The following is a 17,264-nucleotide window of genomic DNA, read 5'->3' as shown; positions in this document are numbered from 1 at the left end:
TTACTTATATCCTTTTGTTATGTACATACTGCAATAAAAATCATTTGTACTGTACTTACTAGTATTTTTCATTTTTATCGCTTTTTTTTTTTTGCAAGAACTTTATGTGCATCAATTTATAGTAAACACACACCCATATATTTTTGCAACTCAACCCATATAATCATATTGTCAGAACGCATTACATTAAAATACATACAAATAATACTTCGATTAGTGCAGTTTCGCATAGCATGGTATATTTTTTGGCACGAATTAACTGCGCTATGCGAGGTATTCCTGTATCTAATGAATCTTGAAAATGGGAATCATTTTATTTCACAGTTGTTTAATAATATTTTGATGGAAACCTTATTCTGATCATTTTAATGATTTTTTTTAATTGGTCTGTTTTGTATTATGGAATTATCAGTATTACTTGTAATTATATAAAACTTTGTTCTATGTTTACATGACTTTATGGCTGTTTTGTGTGTAATTAAAAGTTAAAAAATCAAAGAAGATATTGTGCCTACTTAACGTGAAGCTTAACGAAATATGCACATGAAGGGAGAATGTGTGCAGTAATTACATATGTAATTACTGCACATATATATATATATATATATATACATACATCATGATCACTAATTGGAGGACCACGATCTACTTTTAGACTACCAATGATTTCTTTACTGGCTGCAAGTAATCTGAACCTAATCATTAATTTGTACATAAAATAATTATTTAATTTTTCATTTTTGTAAGTTTCCTTAATTTGATGTGTGATACTTAAAAAATTGATCAAACATTATATTGAATACATTCTTATCATTACTGGTGACCAAAAACTTGAGAAGGTATGCATAATTTTATTTTATAATATGCTTTAATAATTAAATGAAAAATGACTATTAGAGTGAACAGTAACTTTGTAAAATGTATAGATCTATGTCTGTCCTTTTTAATGCTATGTCTGCATTACTAATGCCCAAAAGTTTTTTTTTAATAGTCACTTTACATTTCCTCCTCCTACAATGGCAATGAGAGAAAAAGCTGATGAAATGCTTTCCAGAGAGCTACAAGTAGGTAGACTATTTTCTGTTTCATATGATATTTTTATAAATTTTTTCTTAGAGATGCGAACTGAAACATATCTTACAAGTGAATTTACATTCAATTGATTACAGTTATGATAATAACATGGTACATGTTAGATATGTTTTTCAGTAGCCCAATTAGACGTGAAAGTTTTATTATGGAAATATCACAATTATGCAATCATAAAGATAGGCAGCATCAGTGTTAAAAGTTCAAATCAGCAAACAGTTAAATTAGTTATGCTATACTTCCATTTTACGATGGAATCCACATTTACTGCTAGATAAAGTTAAATTGAAATTACAAAAAAAAAAAAAAACCCACAAAATGTTGAATAAAATACTAATTATAATAGGATGAAGCACTTTCAAAAATATCCAACAATATAAAAAACCACATGCTAATTATACAAGGGTAAGTTAAATGAAAATGAGAATTTTTTTTTTTACTAACAATTGGTACTGTATTTTTCGAAAAAAACCTCCCCACAGTTTAGACACTTATCAGATCTGTACACAAGAGATCTGATAAGTGTCCTTCACTTATCATCTATGTGGAATTGTTGTCCTGCCAAATTTTTCATTCTTCCAAAAACATGAAAATTATCAATGATAGTATAGATATGATAGCAGACCCATGACTGATATTCTTAGGTTGCCTGCCACTGCTGTAAGTTATAATGTCAGCTGTCATACACTAATCAATCCTGATGATGATGATGAAGTTGTTTGCCAACAATATTTTATTCTATGAGCTTATCCTGGTCAGGGTCATTCTCTGAGAATTTTTATCCCTTTGTGGTATGTGGTAAAAATGTTCCCATTCACATGCCTGTAGGCCTGACATGTGTATAGTTGTCATTGTACACCTTTTCCATGTACCAGTGAATTTCTGCTGAAGAGATACATACCTCTGTTATGAGAAACTGAATCACACTGTGTTGCATTAGTTTGGATGCACTAATGCATCCAAACTGCCACTCTGAACATTATGCTGTTTCTGTTGCACATTGCTCCCCAAGTATACAGGATGGCGAAAGCTTAAAAAGCGGTACTCACCTTGAAATTAATCTGCGATGGTTTACTTAGGTAGCGTGGTTAATGTTTAAGTTGAATTGTTAAATTGAAAAATTAAAAGGGAGGGAAGTAGGTAAAAATTGACTGAGTTAAATAGGCGCAAGGAAATAGAAGTGTACACATCCAATCCTTGGTTGTCATCGAAATAAAAGAAAAGAAGAATAATTAAAAACTATGTAAGTGAATCCGGTGAAGCCAATAGTCTTTACGAGGACTTTCGTTAGTTAAAGAACGTCTTCAGTTGGCAATGTGTGGGGAGAGAACGCGCATGGTATTTTAAGAATAAAAAATTATACTCTCGTGATGCCTTTTTTGACATGTGGGAACTTTAATCTTGAGAGGTTCCAAATTGGGGAAAGATTGAAGGGGAGTTTAGAATTTAGAATTTTGAGGTTAGAGTGGTGCTTGTACCATTCAATAACTAGGGCTTCGTATTGAAGTATTCTGTAGCTGGATTTTAGTTTAATGATGGAAATGGCAGAGTCGATGAGCGGGTTGTGGTTGTGAGTCTGGGCATGAGTTGTAAGTTCTGTGACAGATTGGTTAGACATGAGACTATGGAAATGGTAGTATGCACGGGTGTTGGATGTTTTTGATGAGCCAAATTTAGTAGTGGTACTTCCGATATAACATGTGTTGCAGTTTGGTTGACAATTAATGAGGTATATAATATTATTAAGGTCGTTTGTAGGATATTTGTATGTGTCTTTATAGGTGCTGAAGAAGGATCCTAATTTGTTGTAGGTGGAAAAAACAAGGGAGATATCAGTGTTGTTAAATAGGCGTCGGAACTGTCCTGCTAGTTCATTGTGGTAAGGGAGGACTATGCGGATGTTTGTTTTATTTTTGTCTTTGGTTGGGGTGTTAGATTTAATTTTATTTTTAGCATTAAGGATTGTATTTAAAATAAGTTGGTGGGGGTAACCTCTGGATATAAATTTGTCGGTGATATACTGTATTTCATTGTGAAGGTCAGTGGGTAAGGAACTGTACTTTAGTGCGTTGTGAATTTGGTTATATAAAACTGCCTTTTTAGTGTTTAGAGGGTGATGAGAAGCAAAATGTAAGTATTTACCGGTGTTTGTATTTTTCCTGAAAATTTTCGTATTTAATTTTGTGCCTGTTATATAGATAGTGAGATTAAGGAAATTTATCTGATTATTTTGTCCAATTTCAAGGGTGAATTTAAGTCTATCGTGTACAGAGTTAAGTTTTACGAAGAGGTTATCAATAATGGATTTGTTGCCTATTACAAGAATGTCGTCGGCATAGCGCATGTATAGTTTTAGTTCAGGGGGGAAAGGGGTGTAGAATTTGGCTTTCAATGGCGGCTAGGTAGATTTCGGATAATGGGGCCGAATGTCCATATTCCATTTACTTTACACAAATGTCCATATTCCATTTACTTTACACAAATGTCCATATTCCATTTACTTTACAAGCCTTACGCAAATTCTTAGAAACAGACGATACCTTAACAAAACGTACCTCCCTTTCTATAGACCATATCCTTGAACTCACCACCCTTCTATTAAAAGCAAGATTTTTTAGATTCAACGAAAAAATCTTCCAACAAATATTTGGCTTACCAATGGGACTAGGGATTTCGGCCCCATTATCCGAAATCTACCTAGCCGCCATTGAAAGCCAAATTCTACACCCCTTTCCCCCTGAACTAAAACTATACATGCGCTATGCCGACGACATTCTTGTAATAGGCAACAGATCCATTATTGATAACCTCTTCGTAAAACTTAACTCTGTACACGATAGACTTAAATTCACTCTTGAAATTGGACAAAATAATCAGATAAATTTCCTTAATCTCACTATCTATATAACAGGCACAAAATTAAATACGAAAATTTTCAGGAAAAATACAAACACCGGTAAATACTTACATTTTGCTTCTCATCACCCTCTAAACACTAAAAAGGCAGTTTTATATAACCAAATTCACAACGCACTAAAGTACAGTTCCTTACCCACTGACCTTCACAATGAAATACAGTATATCACCGACAAATTTATATCCAGAGGTTACCCCCACCAACTTATTTTAAATACAATCCTTAATGCTAAAAATAAAATTAAATCTAACACCCCAACCAAAGACAAAAATAAAACAAACATCCGCATAGTCCTCCCTTACCACAATGAACTAGCAGGACAGTTCCGACGCCTATTTAACAACACTGATATCTCCCTTGTTTTTTCCACCTACAACAAATTAGGATCCTTCTTCAGCACCTATAAAGACACATACAAATATCCTACAAACGACCTTAATAATATTATATACCTCATTAATTGTCAACCAAACTGCAACACATGTTATATCGGAAGTACCACTACTAAATTTGGCTCATCAAAAACATCCAACACCCGTGCATACTACCATTTCCATAGTCTCATGTCTAACCAATCTGTCACAGAACTTACAACTCATGCCCAGACTCACAACCACAACCCGCTCATCGACTCTGCCATTTCCATCATTAAACTAAAATCCAGCTACAGAATACTTCAATACGAAGCCCTAGTTATTGAATGGTACAAGCACCACTCTAACCTCAAAATTCTAAATTCTAAACTCCCCTTCAATCTTTCCCCAATTTGGAACCTCTCGAGATTAAAGTTCCCACATGTCAAAAAAGGCATCACGAGAGTATAATTTTTTATTCTTAAAATACCATGCGCGTTCTCTCCCCACACATTGCCAACTGAAGACGTTCTTTAACTAACGAAAGTCCTCGTAAAGACTATTGGCTTCACCGGATTCACTTACATAGTTTTTAATTATTCTTCTTTTCTTTTATTTCGATGACAACCAAGGATTGGATGTGTACACTTCTATTTCCTTGCGCCTATTTAACTCAGTCAACTTTTACCTACTTCCCTCCCTTTTAATTTTTCAATTTAACAATTCAACTTAAACATTAACCACGCTACCTAAGTAAACCATCGCAGATTAATTTCAAGGTGAGTACCGCTTTTTAAGCTTTCGCTATTCTTTTCTAGTCTATTAACACGGTACTTGAAGATTTCTAAAAATTTCGTATACAGGATGGCTAATGTGTCTTACTGTGTAGTAAAAGCATTAGCACAAAATGAAAATTTACTCCCATGATTGTGTATAATTTAAGTTTAAACAGTCAAAATCTTGTTTTCATTTGACTTGCCTTTGTACTTAAAGTTATTCATAAACTCATTTCCTGCTACTGATTGTTACATTTTTTGATGGGTGTGTTTTCCAGTGCTGATTATCATAACCTTTTCAGGTACTTCTGTGAATTGTTTAGAACTACAGTATCAAACAATGTGTAAGTATACTATAATACTATTCTTAGTGAATAGTGTTATAGTATACTTATAGTGAGTTGTGTAGGTATATCATGTTTTTTTTATAAATCTGTAAAAAATGACAATAAAATGTTGACCTACCTTAAATAGACAATGGTCCTAAGCTGACACAAGAATTTTAATATCAATGTAACTTTTAAACTACTTGTCCAAATAAAAAAAATAAACCACTCATGTGATCATAATAATAATAAGTTAGTTAACGTACAGTGTTATATTTGAGGTGAATTAGATTTTTATCTCTTAAATTAATTGAATTTTTTTTCTTTCTGCAATTAATAGAAGTGAAAAATAACTAATTATCTTATTACAATTAAGTACTAATTGATTAACTAATAATATAAAGTAATTGTTTTCACCTCACTGCAACAAACAATATCTAGTGCTTCAGATACGATATACAGTACATGGATAGCTTGTGTGATAAGTGTGGGGGAAAAAAGTAATTGTTGAATTTGTATTGGTCCAATTTTAATGAAATTGGGAAGGCTCAACAAATCATTCTATAAAGATAAGGCATAGTAACAGTTTGCACATGCAAGGCTTTCAGAGAGCCCTAACATGACAGGCATCCATGTTTAGGCTCTCTGAAAGGAATCCAAATATAAAATTTCATGAAAATTCAATGAAAGTCAAGTTATTACATTCAGATAGATGGATAAAGAAATAATAATTGCTATTGGTCCAATTGGTCCAATTTTAATGAAAATTGGGATTGCTTGATAAATCTTTCTGAAAGAGCCAAAAATAAAATTTCATGAAAATCCATATAATGGCAGTAAAATATTACATGTGAATAGATGGATGGACATGGTGAAAACAATAAGCACTGTATGCATGTATACAGGGTGATTCACTACCAGTGTGACAAACTTGCAGGAGGTGTAAGGGGCACAAAGACGAATCGGAATCACATAGCATTGCAGGGTCCGAAATGCCTTCGTCATGCGGGAAGTCACGTGAACAGAGAAGCAAAGAAAAAGAACAGAAACAGCAACTCGTTAGTGTAACAGAAATCATTTTAATGACAAGTTTTACATTGGCAAAAAGCCATGCTACAGAAGGTGTTCGAAAGTTTGACCAGAAGCAGTCACACAGGCTTCACAGCGCCGCCGCATGGAATCCCTAACATTCTGGAAGATTCCTGGTGTGTCTCGAATCTCCCTGGCAGCTACAGAGATGCGAGCGACGAGGTCTTCAACTGAATCAACGGGGTCTCGTACACCAATGTCTTCATTTGACCCCAGCAGAAGAAGTCCAGGCATGATAGGTCCAGCGATCTAGCAGGCCAATGAACCGGACCACCACGACCTATCCAATGCTGTCCAAATGTAACATTTAGGTGTGGGCGGATGTCATTGGTGTAATGTGGGGGAGCCCCATCATGCTGGAACCACATTGAGTGGCACAACGACTGAGGAACATGTGCTTCTTCAATAAACTCAGGCAGGACTTGCTGTAGAAAGATCAAGTATGCCCTACTGTCCAGACAAGAGGGCAGAAGGTACGGTCCAATGAGGTGGCCTCCAACAATGCCGGCCCAAACATTGACAGAGAAACAGCGTTGAGTTGCACGTGTTCGAGTACCATTGGGGTTCTCCAAAGCCCACAAATGGGCGTTATGTTGATTGAAGGTTCCCCTCTCTTGTGAAACTTGCCTCATCTGTGAACAATACGGACGCAGCAAATGCGCTGTCTGCCGCACTCTGTTGAAGGAACCAAGTAGCAAAAGTCCTCCGGAGTGGATAACCCGCAGGCTCCAATGATTGGACGTGTTGCAGATGGTATGAACTCATTTGGTTTGTTGACAGTGGTTTCCCAATCCATACAGTAGATTGGGAAATACCCAATCGTTGGCCTATCACTTGAGTACTCGTACTCGGATTGCCTTCTGCAAGACGTAGGACATTCTCCTCATTGTCTGGCATCCTCGTGGTTCGCTCTCTATTCATGGTACCTCTCATGAAACAACCAGTCTCACATAACCTTCTGTGCACACGTGCGAAAATCGTATGATGAGGAGCACGCCTGTGCGGGAAACGTTCCTGGTACAAGCGCAGAGCAGCGCGCCTGTTACAGTCCGCAGCTCCATACGCGAGGTGCATATCGGCCAGTTCAACGTTTGAATACTCGTCCATCCTACTGCCTCGAGAACCGGTTCACAAATGCTGACTTCCAGCGGGATCGTTGTTCATGCGACCTCCCGTTCAACATCCTCTACCGCATGACGAAAGCATTTCGGACCCTGCAATGCTATGTGATTCCAATTCGTCTTTGTGCCCCCTACACCTCCTGCAAGTTTGTCGCACTGGTAGTGAATCACCCTGTATATTAAAACACCTAAAAACTATAACACTGCAAATTTGAAGCAGTAAGAAATCAAAACCCACTAAAATTTACACAAAAATTAATTGACTTTGCCAGATTAAAGGAATGCGGCAGTTTCTTCAGTTATTGACATGTACGTGGACAATTCAAAAGAATGAAGAGTATACATAAAGTTTTGTTTCAAGCTTAGTAAAACAGCTTCAGAAAACAGCTTCCCTATTACCTTGTTTCCAAAGGTGAATCTAAAGCTAAAAGGGAAAAAAATTTAAAGAGCTATTTGGTGGAGATTCAACAAAAAGATTGAATCTCCACAACAGATGGATCACTGGGTTCAGTATATTAAGTTACAAGGGAAGTGCTTTGGGGGGGGGAGTACAAAATTAGGTTAGTTACTTCTGATTAGCACCTCATAAATCTTAATCTCAAAGAGAATTTGTGGGCTGTCTCTCCTTAACCATAGTTCTAGCAGTGGAATCATTTATGTTTTGCTGATGCTAACATCATGAAGTGATGTTTAAGTGATGTGCAGGAATTCTCATAGTAAACCAAAGTTTTTAATATTTTGGTTAGTATGCATCTACCTTTTAATCTTACATAGTTTTCTTTTATATTCAGATGTCTCAGTTAGAGAAAGATCAGATTTTGGAATTCGAGAGCCACTTGGCAGCAGCATCCACCAAAGTTACTATTACAGAAGCCAATAGCCTTCTGCTTTCAAAATTAATTACAATGAATCCTTTGTAAGTAGTGTTTCTCATTTGAGTAATATTTCAGACAATTTGCAGTTTTAAATGTGGAAAAATTAATTTCATTGGATAAAAAAATTGTTTCCTATTTTATTGGCAAAATATTATAGTTAACATAAATAAAAGGGTGATTTAATAATATTTCATATAATTATAGATAAATTACACTTTGATATATTCATGCATAATATGTTTTGACAGAGCATTTTTTTGTAGGTGCAGTACTGGTCCTCTTCTTTAGCAAGCTCAGGACAACTGAGAGTATGTTAGCTAAGGGGAAGACATTTCAAAATTTCATCCAAAGCCTAGTATATGCTTATAATATGGCATTTGTGACATATGTCAGGGATGCATTTTCAGAAAATATCTCACCAGTCAGACAGTTGAAATTCAGAACTTAATTTTCATAGCTGCAATATTATGAATAAGGGTTACATAGTTAACGGGAATAAAGCCAAAAATTGTAATATTGAAATTATAAGTTAACTAAGAAATGTGTTGTTTCTACAAGGATGGGATACATTTAAATGGAAAGGATGCAAGAATATTTGCTGATGCTATCGAGGCAGGGTTAGATGGGTCGGAAAACTGCTAGCTTGGGGGGGGGGGGGATACACGGACTAAAAGGTTAACAGTGGCCGCAGGCAAAGGCAAAAGTGATTCTTGCACTGCTTCTATTAGACTCAGCAGCAGCCTGGAAAGCAAGGTAATGGAGATTTCCAGACCTGCAGGGAGTCATAGTGGAACAAGTAAATACATGGGCTGTGTTAGGGTAACTAAGTGTAGGAACAGGTGCATGTATACTTGCATGTACACCAATGCTAGGAGTATAGTTAATAAATTTGATGAATTTTAAGTGCTAATCAAGACATCAAAAATGAATATTGTTGGGATATCAGAGACGTGGTGCCACACGGATTTAAGCAGTACAGAATTGGAATTTGGGGAATACAATGTGTACAGAAAGGATAGATAGGACAGGAAGGGAGGAGGGATTATGCTGTTAGTTAAGAAACACATAAAATCTGAGGAAGTGAATCCAATTGACATTGGTGGACAATGCAATGTTGAGCCAGTGTGGTGTGACATAAGCACTGGGAAAGGGAAAATGAGAGTAGGTATATGTTATAGGCCTAATGAATCCAATGAGTATAATGAACAATGTGCAGAGAAATAGAGTGGGCCAGTAAATCAGAATGTCTTATAATGGGGGATTTTAACTTTCCAGATATTGACTGGAACTTGTGGATTGGTCACTCGCACACTAGCAAGACTTTTGTGGATTTATTGGATGACTGTTTTCTACAGCAAAGTGTTTGAGAGGCAACCAGGGGGAGTAATACTCTTGATCTGATTATCAGCAGTGATTCTTCATGCATTAAGAATCTACAGATAAAGGAACCACTAGGTGGCAGTGATCAAAGTGTACTGATGTGGGATTTACTTAAAGATGTAACTACCACCATCAGGGGTAAGGGGGAGGGTTTTTGCTTTCATAAAGGTGACTACAGTGGTCTCAGAGAGTTTTTAAATTCTATACAGTGGGACCAACTGATGATGTTACCAGCGGTGAATTCTAAGTGGGAAGCCTTTAGGGGCATAATCTTGGAGGGTACTAGGCTTTTCATACCAACTAAGACATACTGTTCAAGGTTTAGGCCTAAATGGATAGTAGATGAATTAATGTGGCCCGTGGCAGAGAAGAAAAATGCATGGAATGCATATAAATTATCAGGCGACACAGAAGACTATGCCAGATATTAACTAGTCTGTAATGAAGTCACAAAGGAGGTTAGGCAGGCAAAGGCAGATTATGAGAAATCTTTGGCAAAGGATGCAAAGAAAAACAGCAAAGAGTTCTTTACTTATATAAACTCTAGAAGGAAAGGGATGAATCAGATTGGTCCACTTAACATAGATGGTTTGACTATTGATGATCATGTTCAGGTAGCTGATAAACTGAATGAGTATTTTGCATGTACATTCACCCATGGGAAGTTATTCAAGGAGGGGAATGCCAGATGTTTATCAAACTCTAACAGGAAGCTGAGTGATTTTGTAATAATTGAGAGCAAAGTGGGGGAGAAATTGTTGAAGTTAAACGTAAGAAAGGGACCTGGGGTGGATGGAATCTATCCAGTTTTATTAAAGGAGGCAGCAAAGGAAGTAAGCAAATCCTTAGCTGTAATTATGAAAGCTTCCTTGGACTCAGGGGAGGACCCCATGGACTGGAGATGTGCAAATGTGTCCCCAATTCTTAAAGGGGATTCTGAGGGTGACACAAATGATTATAGACCTGTTAGTTTACCTTCTGTTCTGGGGAAAAGGATGGCGTTACTGGTTAAAGAAGTGATGCAGTATCGCCTGCAGTAATAGTTCAGACACAGTATGGGTTTGTTAAGGGGAAGTTTTGCCAGACAAATTTGATTGGATACTACGATGTGGTCACAAAGGAACTGGATGCAAAAAATAATTTTGATATCATATACTTGGATTTCAGGATAGCTTTTGATACTGTGACATATGGAAGACTACTGTACAAATTGGAGCAGTATGGCATTAAGGGCAAGTTGCTACAATGGATAAAAGGATGGTTGAGTGGGAGAAGACAGAGAGTGGTTATCAATGGACACTGCTCTTCATGGACTAATGTTATTAGTGCAGTACCCCAGGGTTCGGTGTTGGGACCATTGTTGTTTTCGGTACTTATCAATGATATTGATGAAGGTATATCAGGGTTAATATCTAAGTTTACAGACAATACGAAGGTTGGCAGGGTTGTTAATGACAGTAATGGTAGTACACTACTGCAACAGGATCTGGAAAAGTTGAGCAGATAGGCTGAGAGGTGGCAACTGAAGTTTAACATTAACAAATTTAAATTACTGTATATGGGCAGCAGTAACCCCAGGGTAATGTATCAACTGGGTCGTGCTACACTCAGGGTAGTAGAGAATGAAAAGGACCTGGGGGTAATTGTGCAGTCAGATATGAAGTTTTCTGAGCAGTGCAAAAAGGTGGCAGGAGTAGTTCATGGTGTCTTGTCAATGATATACAGGAATTTTGCCAACAGGAATAAAGGGGTGATTATCCCCTTGTATAATCAATGGTCAGGCCACATCTTGAGTACTGTATACAGGTCTGGAGGCCTCATTTCAGGAAAGATGTAGAGCCGCTGGAACGATTACAGAGATGCGCAGCAAGATTGGTGAGTGAAACAAAGGGTTGGGCTCTCTGAAAGGAATCCAAATATCCAAATTAAATCTGCAAATTGCAGTTTCTGGAGACTAGGCCTATGAGGTGATCTAATTGAGGTGTATAAGGCCTTGAATGAATTGAGCAAGCTCAGTGCTAATGGGATTCTTCCTCTTGCTCAGATTACTCACTTGAGTGGGCATAAATTCAAATTGAGGAAAGACAGTTGCAGAATAGATGTGCAGAAATTTGCCTTTAGCCAGCGGGTAATTGATAGTTGGAACAAACTTGTTTGTTGTAATGGAAGCAGCAACTTAAATAAGTTCAAAGCAGAACTAGACAACATTTGAAGTAAATGGATGGGTGAAAAGGGAAGGGCGTTTTTTTTTTTTTTTTGGCTAATGCTATATAAGCTTGCTTTCTTGCATCATGTGCTGTACTAATGCTAATATATGTAAATAATACAGTGTTTAAAATAACACACAGGCCTGTGATGGTTTTATTGTCTTAAATATTTTATTGAAAATGAGAGAGTTGAAGGATGTGGCATTGTGTGAACATAATTTAGAGATACGAAATTAAAATCTTATTTAAAAATTTAAATAACAGATTTATATTTACATATTTAGAGGCAAGTTACTGTTATAGATAGAGATATTTGAGTGCTTATTAATGACCGCTGCTGTTTGTGGTTTTAATATCTAGAAGGCTTATCATACTTCATGTATAGGTTTGTTGAATAATGCAAAGATTGGAGTAGCATAGCATGCCCTTCATTAATGAGCGTAATCAGCATATGCTACTCCAACAAGGCGACCTGGATAAATTAAGCAGACAGGATGGAAAGTGGCAATTGAGGTTTAACATTTGTGAATTCAAGATACTGCATTTCAGTAGCAATAATTCCAGAATAAAATACCATTTGACTAGTACCACCTCATGGTTGGGAAAAGTACAAAAGACTTGTGGGTAATTGTACAGTCTGACATGAAGTTTTCTGAGCAGTACAGACACATTGCTAAGATGGTATGTGGGGCTCTGCCAATTGCATACAGGAATTTTGCCAAGGACCCTCCCCCTGGCAAAATTCCTGTATCCTAATGAGACAATCATCACTAGGGGATGATTGTCTCATTGCATAAGGCAATGGTTAGGCTACACTTTGAGTGCTGCATACAAGTCTGGAAGATGTGGCTTCGTTGAAACAAGTGTAGAGATGAGCAACAAAATTTAACTCAATCTATTTAAAGCCTTAAACACTTCAATCAGATCTCCTTGCAGTTGCCTAGTTTCTGCATCCTAGTTGTCTAGGTTGCTGCAATTTATAGAACAGATTGAGTAAACTGAATGCTGATGACATCTTAATACCATAGAGGAGAATGAGTCACATGATTCTCTTCCTTTCTCCACCCTCCCCAATGGTTAGCAAAGAGGAAACCAGTTCAGCTCATAGGCTGGTTTTGGTTTGTTTTTAGGAGCATTAGCAACTAAGGCCATATTGCTTCAGGGATATGCGGTGGTCATTCCCTGACCTTTCTGCATCCTACGTATTTGGTGGTCATGGGCTCGAACCCCGGTCTAATCAAGAAGAGTGTGCTACGCACTGCTGCTCCTTCCCACCTGGCTATGGAGGCGCCCCAGCCCATAGGCATTCCCTGATATCCAGTCAAGAGCACAATGTGACCTCTTAGTTTCTGGGCAGTTTTTTCTTATCTGCTCACTCTATATATTCTCTTTGTGTAACTATTGTTAATATTATTAATATTCTCACATATAATTTTGTTTTCAACTGTTTTAAACTGTTTTAAATTTTCAACTGTTTTAAATTGAATACAAATAAGAATTTTTTTTAAGTCCTTCATTATTAATGATATATTTAACCTTATCGTGAGACTTTTGATAGCTTTAAACATTACTAAAATAAGATTAAATATATCTTATATATTTATTAGATTAAATATAAACAGGACCAGGGTATGTCTGCCAGGGGCAAAGGTTGATGACGTTGTAGAGCGAATATCATCTTTTAAGGGCACAAAAGGTGATATAGTTGTACACGTTGGCACTAATAATATTAAGAGTAGGAGACCGGCAGAATTACTTAACAAGTACAGGTCACTGTTGAACAAAAGCCGAGAATTAGGGTTGAATTTGAAAGTGTCTGCAATTCTGCCCAGACACGATAGGAGGGAGTATATGATGAGAGCCTTGTCGATCAATTCGGCCCTGGAAAGATTGTGCAAGGCTCAAGGGGTAGAATTTTTTTCAGCCTGGACTGTACTTGTTAACGGGAGAGATTGCTTCTACAGGGATGGGATACACTTAAATAGAAAGGGTGCAAGAATATTTGCTGATGCTATCGAGGCAGTGTTAGGTGGTTCGGAAAACTGCTAGCTTGGGGGGAGACAAAGACCAATAGATTGACAGTAGCCACTGGCAGAGGTGAAAGAGATTCTTGCACTGCTTCTATTAGAATGAGCAGAAGCCTGAAAAACAAGATGCATGGTATTTCAGAGACTGCTGGGAGACATTGCGGTACAAGTAAACACATGGGTTGTGTTAGGGTAGCTAAGAATAGAAACAGGTGCAGGTATACTTGCGTGTACACCAATGCTAGGAGTTTAGTAAATAAATTTGATGAATTTGAGGTATTGCTCAAAACATCGACGGCAGATATTGTTGGGATATCAGAGACGTGGTGTCACACAGATATAAGGGATGCAGAACTGCAATTTGGGGAGTACAACGTCTACAGAAAGGATAGACAGGATAGGAAGGGGGGAGGGGTTATGCTATTAGTTAAGAAGCACATAAAAACCAAGGAAGTGAAGCCAGTCGACATCGCTGGACAGTGCAGTGTTGAGTCATTTTGGTGTGACATAAGCATTGGGAGATCAAAATTGAGAGTAGGAGTGTGCTATAGGCCTAATGACTCTGATGAGTATAATAAGGAACTGTACAGGGAAATAGAGTGGGCCAGTAAATCAGAGAGTCTTATAATGGGAGATTTTAATTTCCCAGATATTGACTGGAATTTGGGGGCTGGTTACTCACACACTAGCAGGGCTTTTGTGGATTTATTGGATGATTGTTTTCTACATCAGCATGTTCGGGAGGAAACTAGAGGGAGTAATACTCTTGATTTGATTATCAGCAGTGATTCTTCATGCATTAAGAATCTGCAGATAAATGAACCACTAGGTGGCAGTGATCACAGTGTGCTGAAGTGGGATTTACTGAAAGAGGTAACTACCATTAGGGGTAAAGGGAAGGGTTATTGCTTCCGTAAAGGCGACTACGATGGACTGAGACAGTATTTAAATTCTATACAGTGGGACCAACTGATGATGTTACCAACAGCAAATTCAAAATGGGAAGCATTCAAAGAACTTATCTTGGAAGCTACTAGGCTTTACATACCAACTAAGAAATATTGTTCAAGGTTTAGGCCAAAATGGATGTCAGATGAACTAATGAGGCATATGGCAGAGAAGAAAAATGCATGGGATACATATAAATTAACACATGACACAGAAGCCTATGATAGATACAAGTTGATATGCAACCAAGTTACAAAGGAGGTTAGGCAGGCGAAGGCAGATTACGAGAAATCCTTGGCAAGGGATGCAAAGAAAAACAGCAAAGAGTTCTTTACTTATGTAAACTCTAGAAGGAAGGGGATGAATCAGATTGGTCCACTTGATATTGATGGGTCAACTGTTGATGATCCTGCTCAGGTAGCTAACAAACTAAATGAATATTTTGCATCGACATTCACACATGAGGAGTTATTCAGCGAGGGGAATGCCAGAGGTGTATTCAACTCTAGCAGTAAGCTACAGAATCTTGAAATAACTGGGAGGAAAGTGGAGGAGAAACTGTTGAAGATAAACACAAGAAAGGCACCCGGGGTGGATGGGATCTATCCAGTTATATTAAAGGAGGCAGCAAAGGAAGTAAGCAAACCCTTAGCCATAATTATGAGAGCTTCCTTGGACTGAGGGGAGGTACCCATAGACTGGAAATGTGCAAATGTGACCCCAATTCACAAAGGAGGATCAAAGGCTGACACAAGTAATTATAGACCTGTGAGCTTAACTTCTGTTCCAGGAAAATTAATGGAGGCACTGGTTAAAGAAGCACTGCAGGATCATTTAGACAAGACTTCAGTTATAGCTCAGACACAGCATGGTTTTGTTAAGGGGAAGTCTTGCCTGACCAACTTGATTGGATACTATGATGCAGTCACAAAAGAACTGGATGCAGGGAATAACTTTGATATTATATACTTGGATCTTAGAAAGGCTTTTGATACTGTTGCACATGGAAGACTGCTACACAAATTGGAGCAGTGTGACAGGAGGCAAATTGCTGCTATGGATAAAGGGGTGGTTGAGGGGGAGAAGACAGAGAGTGGTAATCAATGGACACTGCTCATCGTGGACTAACGTTATTAGTGGAGTCCCTCAGGGCTCAGTGTTGGGTCCATTATTGTTTTCTGTATTTATAAATGATATTGATGAGGGTATATCAAGCTTAATGTCCAAGTTTGCATATGATACAAAGGTTGGCAGGGTTGTCAAGGACACTACTGACACTATGCTGCTGCAACAGGATCTGGAAAGGTTGAGCAGATGGGCTGAGAGGTGGCAAATGAAGTTTAACATTGACAAATGTAAAGTACTACACATGGGAAACAGCAACCCCAGAGCAACGTATCAACTCTGTGGTACTACACTGACAGTGGTAGAGAATGAAAGGGACTTGGGGGTGGTTGTGCAGGCAGATATGAAGTTCTCTGAGCAGTGCAGACGGGCTGCAAGAGTAGCTCATGGAGTATTGTCAATGATATACAGGAATTTTTCCAGCAGGGATAAGGAGGTGATTATTCCATTGTATAAGGCAATGGTCAGGCCACACCTAGAGTACTGTATACAGGTCTGGAGGCCTCATTTCAAGAAGGATGTAGAGCTGCTGGAACGAGTACAGAGAAGGGCAACAAGATTAGTGAATGGAACAAAGGGGTGCTCTTACGAAGAAAGGCTTAAGTTTTGCAAATTACAGTGTCTGGAGACTAGGCACCAGCGAGGTGATCTGATAGAGGTGTATAAAGCCTTGAATGGTTTAAGCATGCTCAATGCTGATGGGATTCTTCCTCTAGCTCAGAAAAATCACCTGAGAGGGCATAAATTCAAATTGAGGAAAGACAGATGTAGGATAGACGTGCGGAAATTTGCCTTTAGCCAGCGGGTGGTTGGTTGGTGGAACAGACTGCCATCCCTTGTGGTGGAGGTTGATAGCCTAAATAAGTTTAAGGCTCAGCTGGACAGGTATTTTGAACGAACAGAGGGGTGAAGTGGAAGCGGGTTTTTTTTTTTTTTTTTTTGGCTGATGCTGCATAAGCTTGCTTTCTTGCATCAAATGCCTCTACTAATGCTAATGCTAATATACAGGTACTTCTTGACTTTACGAGTTA

The 17,264-nt window shown here is 37.8% G+C and overlaps 1 protein-coding gene across 1 annotated transcript in view; it reads left to right on the top strand.

The window, feature by feature from the left end:
* Positions 1–17,264, top strand: part of IntS1 (integrator complex subunit 1) — a 194,235-nt gene that overhangs the window by 80,134 nt on the left and 96,837 nt on the right. The window contains exons 20-21 of the mRNA XM_090373768.1: positions 992–1,064; positions 8,463–8,587. Of these exons, the coding sequence (XP_090229894.1) occupies positions 992–1,064; positions 8,463–8,587 (198 nt within the window). The remainder of the gene's footprint in view (positions 1–991; positions 1,065–8,462; positions 8,588–17,264) is intronic.

The sequence above is a fragment of the Mastigoproctus giganteus genome, chromosome 5 (genome assembly GCF_048544385.1).
Source record: "Mastigoproctus giganteus isolate SK-2022 chromosome 5, ASM4854438v1, whole genome shotgun sequence".
Taxonomy (NCBI): domain Eukaryota; kingdom Metazoa; phylum Arthropoda; class Arachnida; order Uropygi; family Thelyphonidae; genus Mastigoproctus; species Mastigoproctus giganteus.
The sequence above is the reverse complement of the archived record's forward strand: the minus strand, read 5'-3'. Positions and strand labels throughout refer to the sequence as shown.